At 39.4% G+C, this 24,282-nt stretch overlaps 1 protein-coding gene across 2 annotated transcripts in view; it reads right to left on the bottom strand.

Annotated features, from left to right (window-relative positions):
• The window catches only part of BANK1 (B cell scaffold protein with ankyrin repeats 1), a 163,365-nt gene that overhangs the window by 15,820 nt on the left and 123,263 nt on the right, over positions 1 to 24,282 (bottom strand). The window contains exons 9-11 of one of the 2 annotated variants that reach the window (XM_030020527.2): positions 12,939 to 13,035; positions 11,079 to 11,384; positions 7,954 to 8,238 (exon numbers count right to left, since the gene is read on the bottom strand). In XM_030020527.2, coding sequence (XP_029876387.2) covers positions 7,954 to 8,238; positions 11,079 to 11,384; positions 12,939 to 13,035 — 688 coding nt within the window. The remainder of the gene's footprint in view (positions 1 to 7,953; positions 8,239 to 11,078; positions 11,385 to 12,938; positions 13,036 to 24,282) is intronic. The other variant, XM_041125592.1, reaches the window with a different exon arrangement.

Genomic DNA, 24,282 nt, shown 5'->3' with positions numbered 1-24,282 from the left:
CTGAGAGAACTAATAACTAATTCCACTTTATTCCTTCTCCTCTCTTCAGTTGCTACAGGACACAGATGAAGTTCCTTGCACACCCTAAACAACATTTTTATGTCTTAGGTAGTAAGATTGCTTTTTCAGAATGTAATGTAACCTCAATATTTCTCCAGGAAAGCAAACTCAGAGAGTAAGAGACTACTGCAGTATTTTCTAGTAGGACATGAAACTAGGAAACAACATTTAAAAAGTGTGACAAAACACCTATTTTGTGGCAAATATGCAGAACTCTGGGAAAATCCCTAACAGAAGGCTTGGAAAGTGAGTGGGATCCAAGGAACTCTGAATTGCCTTTTTTATCTCAATCAGACTAGCTACAGATGTTGTTTCAGGCTGTCTGCACGTGCAGGTAAACAATTTTATGAGGCTCGAAATGTTGTTAATATTTTCATGGTTATCACCACAAATAGAAGGACTAGGAGCATTTTATAGTCACACAGTGCAAGAAACTGTGATGAGTATAAAGGGTCTAGAAAGAGAGAATGAAATTTTTTACAATAGCTGCAGGTTGACAAAAAGAACAGAAATTTGATTTTCAGAATTAATTGAGGTTCTAGCACAGAGCCATAATGGTCAGGAATTGTAGATGCACTATGACATTTCAAAAATTGCTCACTGATAGGCCAGTAAGAAGTGATATAATTAGAAACACAGGGAGTCAAAACATGGAAAGAGTTACATTATGAGAGAGGACAACTCATATCAGTTAAGAGGCAATGATCAATTACATTTTGCTTTATCCATCTAAACTATGAGGAATGTTGACTAATTTGCTGTATTAGCAACATTACCTCTAAAAATCAAACAATGGTTTGCCACTATACACTAGCGATTCAAATAAAGCTAAATCAATGAACCTACCCTCTGGAAGGATATGTGAGCTAATCATACATAATACTTACCTACTTACTCAACACTTTCAGCAGAAAAAACACACAGGAGAAAAGACACAGTGAAAAAAACAACCCAGTAAATACCCCTAATTTGAATTCAGTTTGCTTAGGGAAATTCAAGATGCATTTATTCATCAGCTTCATTGAGCTGATGTTCCAAACAAAATTATCTATCGCCATTAATGTTTTATTTAGGAAACATTCAAAACTAAAATCCAGGGGAACAAAGTCTTAACAGAAACACAAAGCTAAGTGATAATGCAAATTAATTAATAAACTGGGGTCACACTTATTAACACATCTCAACTCAGTTGCAAATTACAGTGAGTTTATAAGCTTCCTTCTTGTTCTTAGGTTTTTGCTTCATTCATTTTAGAATTGTCATGCAATTAACTCATAATTAATGAAAGAATGGAGGAGGGGTGAATTGCTAGTTGGGATATGTAGCAGGGAGAGGCTCCTATCTTTGCCCACTCCATTTTTTTCCCATTATTTAAACATTTCAACATTTAAACTGTGTGTGCGTAGTACCTAGGCAAATAAAAATTTCAAGTTCTTTTTCTGGTAGGGATTAGGTTGTAAATTAGATGTAGCACAGCAAGGGATGACAAATACACAAAGAATACTAAGGAAGGAATATAGTAGAATCATGCTTATTATTCAGGAGATGAGAACTCTGCAGATGTTTGTTCACATCTTTTTAGATCTCATTTTCCTTTTGTCTGTTTTGTTTGCTAACACACTGAGCATCACTCAGCATGAGGACTAGACAGAGGTCATCAATGTAATGCTAACCAGTAAGTTTTGTGAGAAATGATTAAGGACCACTCCTAAAATTTATACAAAATATTTCACATATTTAAGATGAAACAAAAGATTCTAGTGATTCATAACATGATATCAACTAAGGAAATGGGACACTGTAAACAGTATGGCATTTTTTATTTTTCCGAGACAACACAGCTGGGCACAGAACAAAAGCATATCAGCATGCCTCATGACTCTGGTCTAGCTAGGCCCAAGCACCATGGAGAAGGGATGGCTGGGCTGTGCTGTGCCAGGTAACAAAGGCTCAAGTCCCAGAAGCTGTCCTGTCATGGCAGCACAGGTGTCTGAATGCACTTACACTGTCAGAAAGCAAGGGGAAAAAAGACTGGCCAGTTTTAACTGCGCTGGTGTGAGAAAACCAGTGACCACATCTAAACTGGTACAGAAGTTCTGATATGTTCTGAATGTGCTGCCTGACACTCAAGACATTTATGAGAACACACAACAGTCATTTCATCAGAATGAAGACTAGGTGATGTCAAATGCACTGGCAGAAATATCAAACTACCGTGCCGCTCCGTTACTTGCAGTGACCTAATGCATGCTGCCTGGATTTTTCAGCTACAGCATCACATCCACTCATCACAACTTATACAGGCTGTTGTCAGCCTCTACCTTCCACAGCCACATAATTAGTCAGTTTTCTCAGATCAAAAGTAAAATGACTTTAAAAAGAATCACAGTGTAATGACAATGTGAAAACATTAATCCAAAAATAAACATGCTCACCAGCAATTCTCTTCCCAATTTCCAGTGAGATTCTGAGTCTGTCAAATATGAGCTCAAATCTGTTAGAATCCCAGCAACGTTGGTCAGGGAGGGACCTCAGGAGACTACGCAGAGATGACTCCCCTACACTGAGGCAAGATAATTAAAGTAATACCAGAACCCCTTCTTACAGAAGGGGTAAAGAGTGAGTGAGAATAGGTACTGGTGGTTAGTGTAAGACACCATACAGAAAGCGGTGTCAATGTACTTGCTGTACCATACACAATGAAGAGAACTCTCCCACTGTTGCTCTTGTCAGAAATGTAACTTAGTGGATCATGGAAGTTGGAAGGACTCTGGCAATATACTCAAGAATATTTGCTCCAGCATGTAAAACCTGAATATACTTCTGCAGTCCCATTTTTCTTCAGTAGAGAAAAGCAAAAAGGGGAAGACTCTATATCTGGCTTTACCAGAAATATGCTATTTAGAACAGTTTGCTTTTCAACCAGGCAGCATCCTATAAATATTTTCTCTCTGTGCACCTTATTCAGTACATGTTCAATCTACCAAAGCTAAGATAGCAAAAAATCTGACTGAATGAACACAGTGGATGAAGCCAGTATACCGCTTCCCACTGAGGTCTGTAAAAACAGTCTAAGTGCTCAAAGACAGCTGAACAGTGGTTCCTAGTATTTTATTCATGGAGAAACACCCTTAAGTTGGAGATACATAATGAAATTCATCTGCAGTGCAGTACTTTATACTCACTGTAGGAAAAGTACTAAAAAATCCCTCTGTGGACATAAATGTTTTGCAGTTTGTGTGGGCTTCGCAGCTTCACTTTGGAAACCCCTGCTTTAGAGCATTTAAACAATCTGCATAATAAGAATTACTAACTCAGGATGCGATCACTATAGTTCCCAGTAATCAGCCTGATTTTTCAAGACACTAACAGTTCTGGTCTGGATTTTGTTTTTTCATTTCATTTGGGTTGATGTTGTCAATTCTGTACATGAGATGTTCTGCCTCCCTAAAAATATCCACTGGCTGCTACTTTTTCTGCATACCCTGTGATTTTGATGAGCAATGAGAATGCTGTTCTCTTCTGGATAGTAACTGGGAGACATATTTTTCCACTTTTAACCCTAGTGTGAAGTCCCACAGCCAGCTATCTTTTAATAGTAAAACATTTCCAGTGCACAGAGTGGAAATGCACTCCTTCAGGGATTTGTGAGAGGTTTGCAAAGGAACAAAGGCTACAGCACATGAAGTTTTATTTATGCTGTTGTAGGACAGCTGTCCTTGCTGCAGAGAACCCCTCTCATACTGGTGATCTCTGATAAGAGGCAAATGATCAAACCAGGACAGTAATGTAATCCTTAAGCCCTGAGGCAGTCCTGGTAGGTCAGACTTCAGAAGTGGCAGGGAGGCATTACAGAAACTCAGGCACCTGTCATAAGAATACACCGGGGACTTCGGTTTCCAGCTCAAACAAATCTGGTATCAATAGGGAACATTAAAATTGCACTGTGATCTGAAAACTCAACACCTTCATACATTTATTTAACAGTTGATTTGGCAGCACACAATTGAAAAAACACCAAAATAACCTACAAAGGAATACTAAGCACTTGAGCAATAGAAAGGGAGCACACTAAGAGTGCACACCATCTGGACAACAAGCTATTTGGCACCAATTTGCAGCTCCATTGGTTGATAAGCCTTTCACACAGAAGGCAGAATTCTTGCAGTGGTCTAAATTAAAGAACAAATGTACTCTCTGTTTGTTAAGATGCAGTACGTTTAGCAGTGTTCAATACAGTAGTTTGCACGTTCATTAAAATTTGAAAATAGAATAAACGAAACTGAGTAAAAGCGATTTGAACACTTATGTTTTATATCTTTCAACTCACTCATTTTTCCCAGAATTTATTTGTCAGCAAATTCAGGTCAGCTGCTCAAACTGTAAATTGCGGTAGTTCAGTTATGACAACTTGCATCGCTGTCTACTGCCTAGGTTTTGAAGTGTAGATCCTGCTGTGAAAGAGACTCCAAAAATGGGCTTGTGAAGTTCCATGTTTGTCTTCTATCGATCAACAGTTCCACTATCCTATTCGGCAGAGCACCAAATGGTAATCTACAAGGAGCAGGCTTTCTGCCTTGTGTAAACTTCAGCTTCCATGTATTCGAAAGCTACTTATTACAAAGAGGGCTATTTGCTCGCTTTCTTTGCTGCTGTTCTCATGGAAACACCACCACTTTTGCTTAAAGGAGAAGATACTCTTTTGTAACTTCATGGACTTCAAGGTGTGGTGAAAGCCCTCATGGGAATTCAGCCACTTGGATTTATTCTGATGGATACAAAAAATGAATTAAAAAGGAGGCACCAGCACAGAATCCAAGATGCAAAAGCCATTTCTTCTATGCAATGCTTACACTTTTTTTTTTTTCCCAATAAATGAGCTCATAATTTTCCAACACCTCTGTGAGTACATAAAGGGCAAAAAGAAATCCTCCTCTTACATCTCTGCATGGCACTATCACAACAGCTCCTGCAGTCCTCAGGGCATGAAGCTTGTTCTTTCCATGAACTCCCAAAGTACATGGGGATCCAGTTGTAGGTGACTGTGTACCCTTAACACAGCCCTCCTCTCTGCATCATACGCCATTCTCTAATCCTCTTTTTCCCATAGGACCTGTGTCTTACTGAACACCAGTAGATCAACACACTGAAGATCAACCAGAACTGTGCAGTGAAGACAACCTGTTTCTTACAGGAGTATTATTTAATTTGTTTTAGAAGTTAAAAGGTATTTAGTGAATGGAGAGAGAATACAGAGAAGGGAAGGATGCCTCAGTTAAGTGACTAAAAGTTGCTCTGCAAACAGGATTTCTTTCTCCAACAAAGCCCCAGCATAACCCCAGACAAGTCATTTAAGCCAACAATCGGGCTCGTGAATCCTTGACGTTAGGGTGCTGACTAGACACGCTAATGATTTAATTTGAAGTTCTGAGCACTCGTAGTGGCCACCAAAATCAACGGGATCTCTGCTTTGAATAAGTGAAGTATTATACAATGCTGTTTATCTCAAGAATGGTATCTCAGTTACTCCATTATTGGGCATCCAAACAGATGCAGATGGGATACAGAACAAATCAAAGGGTTTATCACAGGAGGGTCTGAAACAACACATTAGACCTAGGGCAGGCACAAATTATATTTTAAACAAAAATGGGAATGAAAAACACTGAAGAGTTTTGCATCTTATGCTCACCCACTTTAAACACTAGATGAAACAACATATCTGTGATAAATAGCAGCACATGACTATATACTTAAGGACTGTATTGTAATGTGTGTGGCAGGGAGGAAGAAGTAAACCAGCAAAACTACCTCAATTCCAACTTTTTGATTATTTGACTTCGCAACATCTGCAACGCTCTTTTAAAAATAATATATGGAAACAAAACCTGAAACTAGCATCAATTTATTTGAGGGATGAAAAATGTGTATATGCACTAGCCAGAGTAATTTTATTTTACACTGATTAGATTAAATTATAAAGCAATGGCTGCAAACACATGCAGATTTTAATGATGGACTGGAATGAAATTTGCTGGTTCTTACAGCTGAAACAATCTTTTTTTCCAATTATTAGCAATTATTTTTAATTTTTTAATTTTAATTAATTATTAATAATTTTCCAATTATTAGTTTTAATACAATAAACTGGAAACTGGGATATTGTTGGACTAGATGAAGAATTTTTTAACCACTGTGGAGAAGGACAAATATTGCCAATTCAAGTGGCAAGAAAAATCTCTCCACTGAAGATACATCACTTCTGTCTAAAATTTCACTATCTATCTCAGGAATCCCTGCAGAAAACAAGAGTGGGAAACTCCAGATCTGGAACTAGCAGGACAGCCAGGTGAAACAGAGGCCCGAGTGGTCAACTGAAGCTTTCTTGGAGCACTTCCACTTTTCTCATGTATTGTATAAGTAAATGAACTTGAGCCAGAGACTAATTTCACAGAACAACAGGAAACTAATTTGTCTACCACTACCTGCTTTTAAAAGCAAAGCTAAAAACCTTGGGGGTGTATGTGTGTATATATATGTGTGTATATATATATATATATATATGGCGTAAAAGAACTACAGTCCTATCAAAGCAGTTCCTCTGATACTCTCTTCCTTAGTGAACAGTTAGGGTAGACAAAGCAGAACACTCTAGTGCAATAAAAGACAGTAAAAGCGACCTCCCAAATAACACGTCCTCACAGTAAGGGTTTTTAAGTCACTGGCCTATCTATGATGATAGAGGACCAAGATTTGAGACATTGCTCTAGCACTCTCAGTAAAAGCAGCCATTTCAGGACTTTTGTAGTTGTAACAGGCCCCCTATACACATTCATTCTTGGATTACACTTTAACTACTGTAATGATTCATCCTTATACCTTCTGAACATGCTGAAGAAAGGGCAACTAAACGATGAATGCATTAGCCCAGGCATTCTGGCCCTCACCTGGAGTTACACAGCCTGGAGGAAGAGAGCTAGCTAGGAAGAATAAAATAGATCACTGACTGAAATAGGCATGAAAAAGGAGGTGCTCCTCTGTATTTGGTAGGATGACTTGGGTAGTATTAATCCTGTTTTAGTGCAAAACATGCGCTGGATGGAGTAAGCAATCTACTGGTGTCCTTTCTCAGCCTGGTTTTCTACCATTTATTCTTATGCATATTCTTATACATTGGCAGGTTTTGGTAAAGGAGGCTGGAAATGCAGGCAGTATGGATTTTGGGGCTTACAACAGAGATCTCTGCAGTAGGTTCACAGAAATTCCTTTTGTTATTTTGAAATTTGGCTTCAGTCTGAATTGGACTAAAAGATACCTGAAATCTTCTTCCAGCCTTACGCTTCCATGAATAAGCTCAAAAAGGTCCCCCAGTTTTCACAGAAATGGTAGAAGGACATAATCCTTCCTCAGGTGGCCATTTCTAGCATCTTACATTGCAGAAAGGATATTTGAAAGAGGAGTTCTCACACAGGCATTTCTCCCTACTGTTCTCATCAGAAAAAATAAAATATGGTGAAAATCTCTCTCTTAGAATTATGTAAAAACATTTTGATAAAGAAACTGAAAGGTGATTCAAATAGCACATTCTGTATTGCACCGTTAAAACACACTCACAGCTAGCCCAGGGATTCTTAGTTTTCCATCACATTGTCATAATTTTTGTAAAATTAAACCAAGGAAGTGATGCTATCCGAGATGTAAATTGAAAATTAACATTAGTCAGAGATGTTCTCAGCTCATTTGAGAGGTGAGAATAGGTTGACTGAATCAACCGATTTGTTGGTTTGAAAGTAACTGAACAAGGATCTTAGTCTTTTAAAAAATATTATTCATCAAACAGAAGAGACACATCTATATTCTACCAGCAAATATTTACAAAGCAGCAGCACTAACCTTGTACTATATAGGGAGTGTTCTCCTCTCTGACTGGCGAACACATGGGACGAGGGGCAGGGGCTGGCGGCCTGTTCATGATAAAAGACCTGCGTTCTTGCCTTTTCTCCTCCTCCTCTTCCTCAGCCAGTATGAAATCGTACACAGATTCATCCACATTCATAAAAGTGTATGGGTGTTCCTCCTCGCTGTCTCCCTTGCATATATCTTGCTCTTCTCTGTAGCATGCTGTTATGAGTTCATCACCATGTTCCCTTTCACTTCTGTCCTCCACAAAATTCGTCTCTGAAAAAGTGAGGAATTGTGTTCCATATATGGGGTAAGGAAAGGAGATTAGGACTTAACTTAAAGCTTTAGAGTTTCCTAAAGTAACTCAGAGACCTAATTTCACTTCTAAACTAAAGCGCTCTGATTTTCAGAGGCTTCTGATCATCTAAGTCAGTAGAGAGGATGTCCCAAAGGCATAATTCCAACTTCAGGGCCTCCTCATGATTTCAAATCAGATTATCAAAAATAGATGCTTAGCTATCAGCCGCAAAATAGATGGGCTTATTTAAAAGAAATACTGAGTGCCCCAGTTGCTCCCACAAGAGTCACACAAACATGTTCTTTAATGGTGAAGCCAAGTAAGTGGTACCTGTGGCCCTTGGCATTTTGGAAAATCAGGCTATTTGTTAGCTGTTGCAACAACTACTTAAGAATTGAAACTTATTTTAGAAAACGTCAGATTTTGTCTTTCCTACATCTTCAGTGTCCCACTTGGTTATGAGGGCTTTACTAAGATAAACTGTAGGACAAGGTGAAAAAAATCTGAAAAGCCCCTTACAGCGTAGATGAAAATTATGACCTCTTATAATCTATCCCTCCCCCCCAATAATTTCCCAAGACTATCCCCCCCCCCACTAATTTCCCTGTCTCTCTGTACTTGCTATATTTCATATATTTCATAGTACAACTACTCAGAACTTGCTTTCCTTTAGCTTTTACATTTTACAGCTTTAAAAGGAATCAATGAGTTTCCTGGGACCTGGGTTTGTTTTGATTTGTCTTTAAAACTCCCACAAACTGCTAAGAGTTAGAAGCTGTTACTGAGGCTGGTGTTTCCATAAACTTTTACAACTTCCTTGTGCTGATTAGCCATCTTTCCTGCAAAAACAGTAGACCTGCCTGGAATTCTTGTACTGAGTTGTGTTTTCCTTGTGTTGTAATCTCCTGCCTGTGCACGTGTATCTGCTAAAGCAGACTGTGGTCACTACTGGTGTTTTCAATCCTTTGGCTGCTATTTAAAGAATTGTTTTATCTGTTTATGGGTTCAGAGGAGCTAATCAATCTTTGTAAGTGGGATAAATTTATAAATGGGATGTATTATTAATATGTACTATCAACATGTATTCTGGCTAAGATATAAAAACATCTTAAAACAAGAAGTGGGATTAATACACCTGCCATATTTACTATGAAAAACATGTTGTTTCCGTGTCACTATAAAAGTTCTGTTTCTTTCTCTGTAGGATATTCTTTCTTTTAACTCCCACAGGGGGCACTCTCATGCCACTGCCAAAACAAAGACTGCAAGAAGAGGGGACTTGCCTTTTAAGTATTCCGCAGCAACACCTAAAGCAAGTGGCTGACTAAAAATAGGTAGCAAGGACTCATTAGAGTTCCTCTTTGAAAGCAAGCACCATCCTCTTTTAGAGGAATTCTGATACCCCCCGCCCCCCCCCCATTCCCCAGTGATGAAACCAAGGCTAACACTTCAGGAAAATTCGCAGCATGTTTTAAAATTAACTATTCACACAGGAGCATTGTTAGACAAACTCTGCCTTATCAGCACAGGACACTACCTAGCCGAGAAACTTTCTCTGCTGGTACCCACATATGGAAAACTCCCATTTGGCAGAGAGGGTCACATTCCTACTTGATGGTATAGCCACATGAAAGCTATTCCAAGACAGGCATCTATATCAAACCTACACTCAGAAATCCTGTATGCCAAACCTGACCCCTCATTTATGCACACATATAGCTGCAGTTGAGTATTTCATGGGAAGTGAAACGCATCTTTAACATTAATTTTTTTCTGCCCTTCTTTCTCTTAGAAGCCACCTATGACTTCCCGCATATAGCCAGCTTTTTCTTTCACAGCAGAAAACAGGATGAAAACCTATCTATAGCAGGCTATAAGGCTAGAAGACTATTTCTATCTACTTATGTGAACTTCAGAATGCTTGGTGATGGTAATTTAAGGCTTTAATATGTTATGCCACATTTAAAAACAGAGTTAACAGTAACAAGCAGTGGAGAAACTGAGAAGGAATTTCTGCACACTTATCAGCAATGTCCATGACAAATAAGAAGGATTTTTTTCCCTATGTGACTATTTAAGACTGGTATTTAGGCTTGGATTCTTTTGCAGACTTATTTTTCCCAATGAGAAAAAATTATAATCGTCCCTTCTGAAACAGATGCAAATACTATTTTGGGCTTCTCATCACTTGAACCAAACTAGAACACTGAATTTTAGGTTTTTACTCTGGGGCAGAAGTATTAATAAAAATAAAAAAAAAAGGTAAAGCATTTCATTAAAGGTCACAATTTCTCCCTCTCTTTTCCATCTGCAACAAAATATACCTTTTTATTTCTAACCACAACATTGGCTAACAGGTAATAAAATACTGTGTTACTTCTCTCTGCACAGTCATTTCTATTAATTCTACCTGTGGAATTCCAAGCTGTATTAAATCAAGATAGTACTTAGTATTTTTAAATGGTAAATACTTAAGTCAACTTGACAAAAATAAAAGCTCAATCTTCTGTTTCAAGCCTCTCTTGTAAATCCAATGCATAATGTATTATCTGGCAGCTCTCTGAGATGGGCAGAGTGAGGAAAACCTGAAACCTGAACTCAGCAGCCCATACCACAGTATTAGCTGACATACCTGGTCATGAATATCTTGATGCAGCAAAGTTCATATGCACATGCTTGCTTTGCAGAATTAGGGCCATACCACCCTAATTCTTCTAACTGCTGTTAGAAGAAGTGGTCATACATAATCTCTACAGCAGCACCTAGTCTGCACTTGCACATGTTTGTATCTGGGGTTATTTTCCTCCCAAGATCGTACCTTGTGATAAATCGTACAGATTTTCCTGTGTTAGGATGCCAGGCAGATTTCGAGGGGGAGGAGGGGGTGGCCTCTTACAGAAAAAGTAGTCTCTTCTGTTCTCTTTGAGATCATCAGGTATGCTGGCATACAAATTGTCAGGACTGTTGTGAAAGCTGTATGAATCTTCCTCTTCTTGATCTTCATGTTCTGTCTCCTCTCTGCTGTCTTCTACATCATCTTTCTTTTCCTCATCTGCCTCAGCTTCTTGTTGGCATCTTGATCCAATTCCATATTGATCTCCTGGGTTCTGCTTGGCTTTTAATGCTGAAGAATGCATTATTTTATTTAAAATTTGCCATCTGGAAACATTTCCTTTTTCAAGGATTCCCACAGAAGCAACACAATGGCTAATAAAACTTTTATGAACTGATACAGTAGGAAAGCTGTCAAATACATACTGTCAGTGAACAGCTTTTTAAATATTTACCAAAACAACAGTGGAAGTTTTTATTGTATCTTGCTACTCTGATACACACCATCTTCGTGCACGCAATGTTAAACTTCTCCAGAGTTGCTGCCAGAATGAAATCACACACACTTACCTTGCCTCCATAATTTGTATTACTTGAATTTCAATGCAGCACAGTGCAACCCTTAGTAAAATAAAGCCGTAGCTCACACAGCTGTGTTACTTGTTTTTATACAATGGGGTTTGGGTGCTTAGTTAAATCTCTCTAAAATGAAATAAACATTGCCCTGGGAGGCATGGCTGTACTCCTGTGGAAATGGAGCTCTTCTGTCTTTGGTGGCCCACGGACCACAGAACAAGAATATAGTGGAGGGATGTGAAAGTGTCCATTTTAATCACTGTGTACAGCATCAAGATTTGGGTCATCAACCTCAGTAATGTAACAGTAAATTATACAAGTCCGTCAGCAGACTTACAGTCAATGCGTAGCAGGTAATAGTGAGCCCTTGAGGTAGGTTTCCATTCTGAGTTATCCTTTGGTGATGCCTTTCTTTCACCACTGATTCAAATGGGACATTAGGGCATTTAGCTGGCTAACATGGCCAGCTGTTACAATCTGTGTTCTTCCATGTGTCCACCCTAAAGGTGTTCCCATACACAGTGTGACACAGGCAGTGAAAATGTATCAGAGCTAACCAGGTTTCTAGCTCACATTTTCACAGTGTCTATCATCTACCTAGAAGTCCTAAAACAACTGGTTTAAACTTAGCAAATAAGAAACATCCTTTTCATACAGAATATGAGACAGTTGAAACAATAAAATTGTCAACAAACAGATAAGATAGAAACAGGATAAAGTTTAGCTTTATAGATCCATGATACTGTAAAACATATGCAAAATATATGCCATCAGTAAACGCAAACAAGCAACTTTGTTTGCAGTTTTCAAGGGGAATGCATATGACCACACAGATTATCAACAAGCTTGTCATCAATCTATGCTTAGATGTATGAACATCAAGCTGCAAAATGTGTACTATCTGTGCCTCCACACAGGAGCTGGCTGCACCTGTAGGCAGTGCCTCCCCTTATATGAAGGCTGTTCTCTGAGAACTTGGAGAATTCAGCTGATTTTTAGATTCAGAGCAGAGATCAAAAATTTCCAGAATTTACCAGGAGGGGTGGTTGCACTGAGGTCTGTCTTACTGAGCGATGACTTTGTTATCATGACTGAATCCCTCACCTGCCTTCCCCTTTCTCCTAGGACACCTGTCCTCCCTGGAAGTTGCAGTAACATGTGAAAATTGAAAGTATTAAAATAATTTGCCCCCACTGTTTGTCCATAATCCCACTCACTTAAAACAGTACATGCTTTGTTATCGATAAAGCTGTCTAACAACATGACTTACTCTCGGATGGTTGAGTTTCTGAGCCTAACATAAGCATGTAAGTGTCATCGTCTTCTGCTTCCTCCTCGCTATTGGTGAAATTATCTGCTGTGTTAATCTAGAAAGAAAAATAAAGGAGAACATTTGTTTTGGTGACATCATCTCCTACCTTCACACTCTGTTATTGATATAATATTCAACATTCTACCAAGGGGAAAGTGAAGACGGAAACATCTATGTAGTGGTATATGTACTATAGGCAAAAGGAACATGTATAATCTGAGTACATATAAAGGACATAAGGTTCTGTCATGAAGCTACATCCAAGTTTGCACAGCAAGGATTGAAGCTAATTGATCCTTCCTTAGCACTGTGCTGGGCTGTCCAGACAGTTCCCAACTCTGCTCTCAACTGTGAAGCGCTCATAGGTAATGAGAAAGATCAGTAACAGAAAACCAGAAAGTCTATAGGACATCACTGAATAGCTCAAGGGTGCACAGAGTGCAAGAAATCTCTGGAGAGCTCATTACAAACAGTTCCTGTATCCTAGTGGTTGGTACCAACAGCCGCATGTGCACTGAAAAACCAGAAACGGGACTGCAAAGCATGTTAGCAGTTCTACCTCAGTGCCCAAAAGTGGCAAAGCACTGTTTCTTGTTCCTCTAGAAAGCTGTTACGTTCACACAGCGCTATTCAAAATTAGCCTCAGGAGGGTCAGAACAATCGGTTCTCTAAAACGTTATCAATGTATTTCTTCAAGCAGAAGAGGTAGAAACCCAAAGCCACTAACAGCAAACTTGTAACACGACTACAGACAGTTCTGTTGTCTTAAAATACACAACACACTTGCTAATTGCTGATTTTCAGAAACAACTAGAATTTCAAATGGTGACAGTTTTTTTTCAAGGAACCCAGCAGGACCTTGATTCTCATATGAGTGTAATATGAAACTATACTGCACAGGCACAAAGGAGCCCTCAATAATTATTCAGGAATTTTGAATCACAAAACATTAACTCTGGGGGTTTGAATACACCAACCCCAAAGCAGGTAGGGAAACAGCAGAGTCCATATATCATTCAGTTTGCAAGGTTAATTACAAGCAGATTAAAGGACAGTGAAGACAAGAGGACAAACTGATAAGCAGTTATACACCCTTCTGCATAATGCAGAAATCGATTCCCATGAGCTCGTGCCAGACTCAAGAAGTTTGTTCCTAGTACCCTGCCACCTTCTGGCACCCACAGCCACTGTCTCAGCGCCAGAGTTGTCACTATGTGAAAAGAGAAATACTGAGTTTTTCTGGGGAATTGAGAATGCCTTCTTCCCTGCTGCTCTTGTACACAGCCATCTCATGAATAGCAGTCTTAAGACAGTGCAGCCATCAGACCGTGCACAGGTGCCTCCCTGGCCTGCTTTCCTTTGCTGCTCTAAGAATATGCCTGGGTCTCCACAAAGCTATACTTGCCTCCAACAATAAAGTATTAATCTCTGTCTTCTATGCCCATATAATATGCACATCAGTGAGAGAATCCTCTGTTTTTCTTGAACTTCCCCATCATTTATCTGGTTCCTCTATACTTCACAGAAACAGGATACCTCTTAAAAGCCCTGAAGTTTGAGCTTTTTAGAATATTTATTTTCAAAAGATTTAGGCCTACATGTGCTAAATGTAATGGTACAGGCTGGGGAAAAAAAAGGTCTTTGATAAGTTCTGTATTTCTCCTGTGAACAGAGGATGTGTGCAGAAGAAATCAAGCAAGCAGAGCTCTAGATGTATTAAGCGCTCCTGCTATTACAGTGGAGTAACACACCAGAGAAATTCTTTCAAAGTGTTCACTTTTATCTTTGCAATCATGAAGTATGCATGGATATATAGTTGACAGAATGAAGTCAAAAGGGTAAGTGGAGGAAACAAATGGCACTTTCTGATTTTCTTCTTTGGCATAGATATTTCTCAGCTGAAGGAAACATGGTGACTCACAGGAAAACAATAGAATAGATACGATTAATATGCATCTTTGAAACATCAATGTTTCAGGAGATTGAAGGTCAGCCTGCCCTGCTAACTTATAGTGGCTCCACTGATAATGCTGAATCTTAAGGAATTCAGGACGCAGTTCAGAAGTTTAGCCCCTGACTATATTTCCTAAAAGTCTCCTGGACCTGGGAGACACAGAAAAGCTGAATAGATGGAAACAGTCTTTAACTAAATATGTTTACACTAGAAAAAGATTCTATATAATGCATAAATTATTGATAAAAGCCTCTTGTGACGCCATCATGTGGGCACGATGACACCATGCAGCTGAAAATGGTGCAGCATCTCCAAAAGCAGTGGTGAGTGCCCTTATTTAAGAATGCAAAGCAATGTAGCTAAAGCAGAATAATGCCATGGTTCAGCTTGCAAACCTTGCTGTGATGCTCTGAATGAATGCCCATTACTTTTAGGTTTGAAGTGTCTTTTATATGGGCTGGGTCACGTAATTTGAATGTAACAGCAGAGCCAGCATGATGTTTCTATAGTAGAATTTAGGGTGTGGTGTACAATATGCACACAGACCTGAATTTTAAAGTCTTGAGTCTGTTTGGCTGAAAACGGCTCTTTCATTGACACTGACATTTCTTATGGATGTCAGGCCACCTTCCAAAGGAAAAACTAGCTTTATTGGAAACTGGTATTATAAAAAAAGAGATAAAAAGTTGTTGTTGTTGTCAGCACAGAACTGCTCACAACAGACTACTGAAAAGGGCTCTGAAGGTTTGAAACTCTAGTTTGCGAGTTAGCAATAAAATTTCCTTACCTCAAGATACAACAGGAATGTTGGAATGAATTGAAAGTCCTCTGAGAGACTGATGATGATGACTACGATCAAATGCCACCTCTCAACATCAAAAGGTAGATACTTAATTTTCTTTCAGTTACGTATTTTAACTGTCTTGATTAAGCTTCATGTCAAACTAAAGACTTTCAAAAAGGCCAAGTTTTTGAATAGCTTCAAAGCTGTCCTTATACAAAGCCTGAATTGATTTACCTCACTTATTTACTGAGGAATGCCATTAGCAACATTATTATAACCATCTTGTCAGCATTTTTTGCAACACTCTTCTGAAAAGCCATCCTTTTTAAGGCATGTTTTCTAAAGATTTCCTCCTTCTTATACAAAGGATTTTCTCACCCCTCAAAAATATTTATCTCCAGTGAATGTGTACTGAGAGGGACTCCTCCCCCTCGCTAAGGCCCACACCATCAAAATTTGGTGCTGTACCTTCTTGTACAGTGAGGAGTGCAACATTTTAGAATTCAGAGGAATCTAACCCAACAGTGATACTGTATCAAGTTATGGCAAGAGTGAGAAGCACTTGGACATCAGCACTCCATTTATAAACAGTAACTCACAGGGAAATATATCAATCACATCACATTAGCCTTTATGTGTAAGACATAAATGGATATATATAAAAGTACATCCATACCTTATATTCCTAGAAACAAAGTAATACAGAACTCCTTATGGTACATTGCTCAACAGCTTTCAAAATCAGATCTTCATGCTTAAATTGGGCCTGGGACAATGTTTAGGGCAATAATTCATTAATTCCTGTGATTCTTACATGTTTGATTCCATTGTTTTCTAATTAGTTGTCCTTTCCTTCCAGAAAATTGGCCCTTAATAAGTTGAAATTCAACTCTGTGTGTGTGTATATATATATATCTTTTTTACACAGAATAATTAACATCCCTTCTGAGTCTAAATTCAGACTCACATATCTATTTCATCTTATTGTACTGGTATTTCTTAAAAAAAAATTAAATGTATGTAACAGAGGCTTTCATGTCTGTGTTGTAATTTGGGAATTCATGATTTCTCCTATGTCCTCAGTTTTTCTGGATTGCAGCAATTAGAAAAACTGCTGGAGAAAATCCTTACCATTGCTTGTAAAATTCTCATTGATCCTTTTGACAAGACATTCTCTTTAGTTAGGGCTGAATTAAAAAAGAATTATTATTCCATGGAAGTTACCCTGACATGATACAGGGTAGCTCATAGAAGTGCACTGGAAGATTTAAACTGTTGTATGGACTAACACAGAGTTGCTTGTTTAGGCTTAAATATCAAGTACAGCATTAAAATGCTGACATGGACTCAACAGTTTTGTCTTGTCTTGGTCTCGACAAATCTGCCATCCCTTCTGTCAATTATCCTCCCGTTTCTTGCAGACTTCGTCTTCTCAAGTCACAGCTCTGTGCTGTCCAGTGTTCAGTGTCATTGTACCTGATAGCTCACATGCCACCTTGGCAAACTCCTTAAACCTGAACAAGGCACATTATTGCAGAACCACTTACAGTGCTAAATGAAACATATTTTCTGTGGGGCTCTGCAGTGCATCTTTCCATCAAACACTGGAACTTGGACTATTTTTGTCCCTACATGTAAGTCAGACTCTGCCAGGCCTACCAGGATACACTTCGCAGCATTCTCCCCAGATATCCTGTGCTTCAGGATAAAATGATGTTTTTGCATCCTGTGTAAAAGACGCCTGAAGAACATCATGTGTTCCTTCCTCAAGACAACATTTTCTTTCCTGAAAGTCAGTGCATTACTGACTGAGCTAGATGATCCCCTTCTCCTTTTCAGCACAAATTATCTTTCTTGTACCCAGTATATCGAGCAGGAGAGCACAAAAAAGGCAGCTCCCTGCAGCCAGTCTTGCAACGCCCCTAATTTGTAGGATTACCACAGGCCACATCTAAATTTTAATTCTAATCTTAATTCCAATTCAGTTTTCACACCTCAGTCAGTCCATCTGCCTACCAGTTTTCTTCATTAAGCCTTCTTCTGGGAGAAGCAAGACTTCAAACACTAGATTAAACTGAAGGTGCTGCCTTTAATTTGTTTTGGACAAAGACTATCTGATCTTCTTCTGGACTCTAGGGCATTTCCAGCTGCCTGTTGGATAGCATTCAGGCTTGCTCTCAGACATCCAGTCACACTAAGGCCCGTTCTTTCAGAGCTAAGACAGATCTGGTTGCTTGATTTGTTTATAACATGTCACCACAACTCTCCTTCCTATCCCACTCCCAACACTCAAAGTCTGCAGCTCTGCCAAGATGAGCGTTGCTCATTCATCTGTCTCCCGCTACTCCGTAGCTCGGCATTTCAGATCAGAGCACAACCTTGCTATGCCTGTCCTACAGGCACAGCTTTAGGCATCTGCTGACTATTAAGCAACAAGATAACATTGCTGGTTGCCTGGAGTTGAACCTGTGTCGAACACCAGAAGAGAAACACTTTCAACCGTGTGGCTTCCTTGAGACACACCAGTCTGAAGACTCCACAGATGCCCTCTCCCTCTGCTGATCTGGAGCCCTGATTCTCCTGGGACTCTGAGAAACAAGTGGCCAAATGCTGGTTAAAACTATCACAGTCTATATGGGCTTGCTAGAAAGGCTGTGAGGGCATGTACAGCCCAGATGCAAGTGCAGTGGAGCTTTTAAAATTATCCAGTACCAGCTATGCAGGTACATGGATGCCTATGTCTTTGGGGTCAGTGTATCCTAAAGAAACAATCACTATTTTCTCTAAATATCACTATAAAAGAAAACCAAGCAGACATGGACTCATTTGCACTTTCAGTGTCTTTTCTTTCTTTTTTCTCTTCGGTGCAGACCTCAATACTGCATACACTCCTTTCTTAAAAGCAAAATCAACAGCTTTGAAAACCCAGAAGTAGATGTGAACCGGGAACATTTCAAAACTTCATGTAGCTGGATAAGAGTATGGCCACCCATAAATTACTACACTGGATTGTGGAGTTGGAAGGAATTTGAAAAATCTTTCTATTATCTAAATTGCTAATAGGGTACTGAATAGTACAGGAACCAGGACAACTCTAATCAATAAGCCTTTCCATTTTGACAATGAATTGCTGAAAACTAGCCTTATAAAAACATTTCTTATTACTTCTGATTTCTCTTGTTAGCTGCATTTCATTTTGTGCCTTGGTCTTTCTCATAATGTCCTTAAGTGCCTGTGCTACACTTCTGTCTTTGACCTTAGTAACCTGATACAGTTTATACATCCTATGGACGTCATTCTCCTATTTGGGGTTGTTCTCTTACTCCACTTTCAATTTTTCCTCCACAGTGAGGTAAGTTTGCACTTAGATATGCTTTTTTTGAAATCTACCACTATTATGTTGTTATTTCTTATTCCCATCATAGGAACTGTATATGCTAATGTATCTTAGATCGCTCTCACCAACATTACCCTGTCTGGACATCCTCCGTGACTTTCTCTTTGTTTACAAAGAAACGGGTCCTCTAGCTATTTCCTTCACCTTAAATGTCAAAACCTTGCCAATGCATTTAAAAAGTTGCCGGATAACGTCTCCTGCTGTATTGCTTTCCAGGCAGATGCTGCTAATCTGGACCTCAGAGCAAGCCTACACATTGCTGGTACACAAACACAGCACTTTTTCCTGTTTCCCCTTGAATGTGTGTCCTGAACAAGCTATACTCTTTCATATAAATCATGTAAATTATTCCTTCAGCTATCTGTTACATGAATTAATTGCAAGTTTGGTCACATAAAAGAACTGTACTCTTATCTTTATTTCTATATTTTTTACACAAGCACCTAAGTTTTTTGAGCACTGGCTTACTTTTCCTTATTATTTCTCTAGGCTAAAAATCCCCTCCAAATGAAATTGTAAAGAAACTTCTGCCTTCTCAGTTTGCAGACAACAATAGAAATCACTGCTGATCAGCATTTAAGATTCTAGAAAAGGGAGATAGCATAAGCAACCTAAGCCTCAATTTATTTTTGAGAACAACAAGCCCTGATATGATCATGAGAAGTTCTCCACTCCAGCAGAGACGGATATTTTTTCATCTATTCAATTTAAAGCAATGGCACGAACACCAAAAGAAGATATGCTGGCTTCCTTCTAAAAAAGTATGCTGGGTTCTTCTAAAAAGGTCAACTTGTTAAAAAAAAGAAACAAACAACAAAAAAAACCCCAAACAAACAAAACCCCCCAGTTTCTAGACCTTCTCTAGTGCAAAGTGGAAACTCTCTTCCTGATAATTTAAAAAGAAAACTATGAACCTATTTTTCATAAGGGACATAACTTTTCAGTAATTTCATGGCCTTTTCCATGTGACTTCCTGATGTAATGGAAAACTTATTGATCTCTTCACAAACTACACAACTGAAAACGAAGATTGCCTCTGATTATTAAAAAAAAAAAAAAAAAAATCAGAAAAAACTCAGCAGGTCTTCCTACAAAATATACTTTCATGTATGCTGTAAAATGTAGGAACAGATTAAATATCTTTCAAAATACTGCCACACTTCACATTCTATGTCCTATATTGCGTTTCTGATCTCAGGAGCAGAAAAATATTTTTTCAAATGATTCCATCAGTTTGTGTTTCATTACAGAATCATTTGTCCGTTTTGACCCCAACAAGCTCATTTGGAAACTCAGCTCTCTTCCTTACCTAGCATTAAAGCATCAACATAATATATTTCTTACCCCCACACTGCTTCCAAGTACCTTCTACACAGCCAACCTTGTCTGCATTTTAATGTTAGCTGGTTTTGGATGGGTGACACATCCACATTTCATTTAGAAAGGACTTAAATTCTGCAAAAGCAGGACTAGATTCCAACTCTCTAAGTCCTACCAGAATAACGATTTTAAGGCGAACTTTATGGAGTACTTGAGGGTAGTTTCTGATGGGCAAGCATTCCCACTTTGGTGACAATGAAGACAACCTTGCCTTCCAGTAAGAACTGATGTTGGGATGAGTGTGGAGAGCCCTTCCCAAAAGAAAGGGCTGTCCTTCTGGCCTACATGTAGGAGCTGGCCTGCTCTACATCATCTCCTCCAAGAAGGCAGTAGCAACCATAAAACACCACTTTCCTCTGTTACTAGATATCAAGTGGCATACTGGCAGGTTATTTATTTCCATGGGAGGTGAACTGTGCTGGCAAACTCAAAAGCTCTGCCCTGTAGCCCAAGCAGGGTGCTGGGTGCCCCCCAAGGGAAGGAGTCCTCTCCTGTGCTCTGAAGGCTTTATTAACCAGAGGGCTTCAGTGCATTTCTGGCTGACGTGGATACAGACCTCACCAGGCAGGGATTAGAGGTGGGAAACTTGCATCGCTTAACAGACCACAACCACAGCTATAGCATCCTCTCACTGGGAGTGAACTTAAGCACAGAGAATAATGGGATGGAAATAGGGTAAGTCATCTCAGAACCTCAAGACAGAAGAAATCGTTCTCCTTAGCTGGATGTTTCCTCCATTTCCCTGCCACAGGCATACTAGACTTGCTTTCTGAAGTATCTGCTCTTGCTTTCAGAGAAACTGGATTGAAACACAGTAGCTGGACTTTTTGTCCAGCCCCAGGTCATTTGCTCGTACCACTCCTCAGACCTGCCAGCACTGTCTGCTTAGACCCTAGATGCAGCTACTGAAGCAGAAGAGACCTCAAATACACTGCCATTTGGCATCCATCCTCACAGTTATCGCTCATTTTGTCTCACCCTTGCTACGGTCTAGCCTATGCTATATCCTTTGTCACTGGGCCTGCCAGAGCTTTCCAGAATGCAAAGGTAAGAACTAGATATAGTCTAGGAAATATTTTCCATTTGCGCTCTCAGTACTTCATGAAATGCAAGCAGACAATTTGGCAAACGCTTTCTTCCATTCTGTTCCACCTGTATCCCTCAGCTACAGCCTAGTGACCAGCCATCCTAGTTATAAAAATTTTTCTAACTCTCAAGTCTGCATTAATGTTACTAATATTCACATATTCTACAATGTAAAATATTCAAAGTATTGGAAGTGATTAAGTATTTATTACTCATTTTTCCCAGGGCCCTGTATGAGCACCTGGAGAAATGACTGAAGAAGCCAGCTTCATAAAATTGATTGCATGCATGAGGACAGATCCAACATTGCTGTTCATTAGCTTTATTAATGTTAAGCACTTTTACTACCCTATTACCTTGCTTGATAATTCATGCTTGCAAAAAAACAGATGAGAAAACACAGATTTCTCTAAAGCATGAGCGCAGTGAAACATTCAATACAGTGTTATAATCAAAGACAAAAACCGGTTGGAAATCTAACCTGGTTTTAAAGCTAGGCAGGTGGGAAGAAAGGGGTGGAGAGAAGTTTTGCACCACATGTTCTGCCATGAAATGCTGAAACAGAGAGTAGTTCAAAGCAGTGTGGGCTGAGTAGCCCAGGGGCTGGAACCAGCCCTTGAAACACTTGAACTTGGCCTCCTGACCTAAGCAAGACTTGTCTTAGAGAAAGCCAAGAACAGCATACATTATCTTCCCAGCCAAACCCGCTGCCTTCTCTTGCTTGGCTCCCATCTGTCAGAGCAAGCTGTGTGATGTGCAATGCACTCTGCCTTCTCAAAGAGCATGGCTGAGCCATCCCTGGTGTACTCCATGCTGCTGTACGAGGTGGGCCCTCAGCTTCCTTCTTCTCCACTTCACCACGGACGAGGGAGCGCGTGTGCCCCAGTGCCTCAGCTCTACACCACATCTTTGATGCATGCACATCTCAGGCTATGCAGCGTTGCTGAGCTGGAGAGATCAGCACATCCAATACCCAGAAATGAGTCAGAAGACCCTTCTCTGCTCTACTCATTTACAGGAAAAGTGCAAGGGCATAAAAAGTTCCTGGGATTTTTCTCACTGATGCTGTTCAGTGCTATGTTTTCCATGATTTCCTTTCAGTTTTCCATCCCTTATTGAGGCCTTGTGATATCAATAGAAGATGACAGCCTCCTCAGTGGTGTTAACATCCATTAGCCAGCTGAGTGAGAAGCAACTGACCCAAACCTGTGTGTGCCACACAAGCCAGATGGCAAAAAGAATGGGTATTTAAGATCAGTAACTGTATTTTTGAATAAAGCTGCTCGTTCTATGAACAAAAGGCAATGATTGCTCCATTACTCAAAATGACTTCTCACAGTAGCAAGCAATCATAATTTACTGCAAACCCCTCATGCAGCTGCTTACACCATGTGGCTTTTTATCAGGTGTCTGGACATAATAAACGCAGCAGTGTTGTTGCTTCTTAAATACATGACCCCTACCCCCGTTATGCCTTTAACATACATCCATTATGCCTTTAACACCTAACACTTGGAAGCATTCAAGGTCAGGTTGGATGGGGCTTTGAGCAACCTGGTCTAGTGGAAGATGTCTGTGCCCGTGGCAGGGGGGTTGGAACTAGATGATCTTTAAAATTTCCTTCTGACCCAAACCATTCTCTGATTCTACCTCAGCAGTACACATGATTTTCTTTCAAAGGCATGTTCCCATTGTGTAAAACTGCCGCATCATCTTTCCCAGAGCACAGATTTCTCTTTTTGGGTCACAGGTGTGTATAATTGCTCTAGTTACCTCTATGGATTTCAGTTTAACTGGCCAGTTTCTGCTTTGTTTCTATTAGTTCAAATCAGGAGTATCTCATGATCTAATGGACAAGCATACTTATGTTCTGATTAAACCAATCCTAACAAATTAGAACAATACAAACACATACTAAATTAGGTAGAAAACCGAGCAAAGACACAGAATGACAGCAAAAATAATATTGTGACATTCACAATAATTGGTAAAATTCCTTCTGCATGTAGTTTGCCAGAAGTCCCAACAGATACCATATTTTCTGCAATACTAGAAGATAACGAAGCGTTAGAATTCTCATGTCAATGTGCTGAAAGTATATAAATGCACACAACTACCAAAGATAGGTGATTACATAGAATAAAAGAAATGAGACATGACACACTCCACTGCCAAAATCTAATGATTTTGGGATCAGTCTGGAGTAAATGTATGCCTGAAACAGATGATTTGCAGTACATTAAGAAACTAAACAAATTAAAACATCAATGAATACCTAACTTTGGGCTCAGATATTTTAATAAGAGCAAAAAGAATTGCTTCATTTGAAATAATCTATTGTAATTTTAAGTAATTTCCTTGTGGGTTCTCTTACTAAACCACTTGCATGTCTGCTTTTAATTTCATTACAAGCAGATTTACTGCACTGCATACCAGCCAGCTAGCATCCCTGAGCTGATCCCTATTTGCATCATCATTCCGTGTAACTTCACACTTACTTTGTATGCCTGTCTATGAAACCATAGTAAACTTTCTGCAACTTTTTTTTAACTCCTGCTTTTAACTGAATTTCTGGACACCCCCCCCCCCACCCCGCCTTTGTACAAATTCACCACCACTGAGAAACAAACAATAAACAAAAACCAAACTAAGTAAAAGCTTGGTGTGTCAATAACTGTATATCTCTTTGTGTTTTAAATGT

This window comes from Aquila chrysaetos, chromosome 1, assembly GCF_900496995.4.
Source record: "Aquila chrysaetos chrysaetos chromosome 1, bAquChr1.4, whole genome shotgun sequence".
NCBI classification, from domain to species: domain Eukaryota; kingdom Metazoa; phylum Chordata; class Aves; order Accipitriformes; family Accipitridae; genus Aquila; species Aquila chrysaetos.
This window is presented reverse-complemented; position numbering and strand designations above follow the sequence as displayed.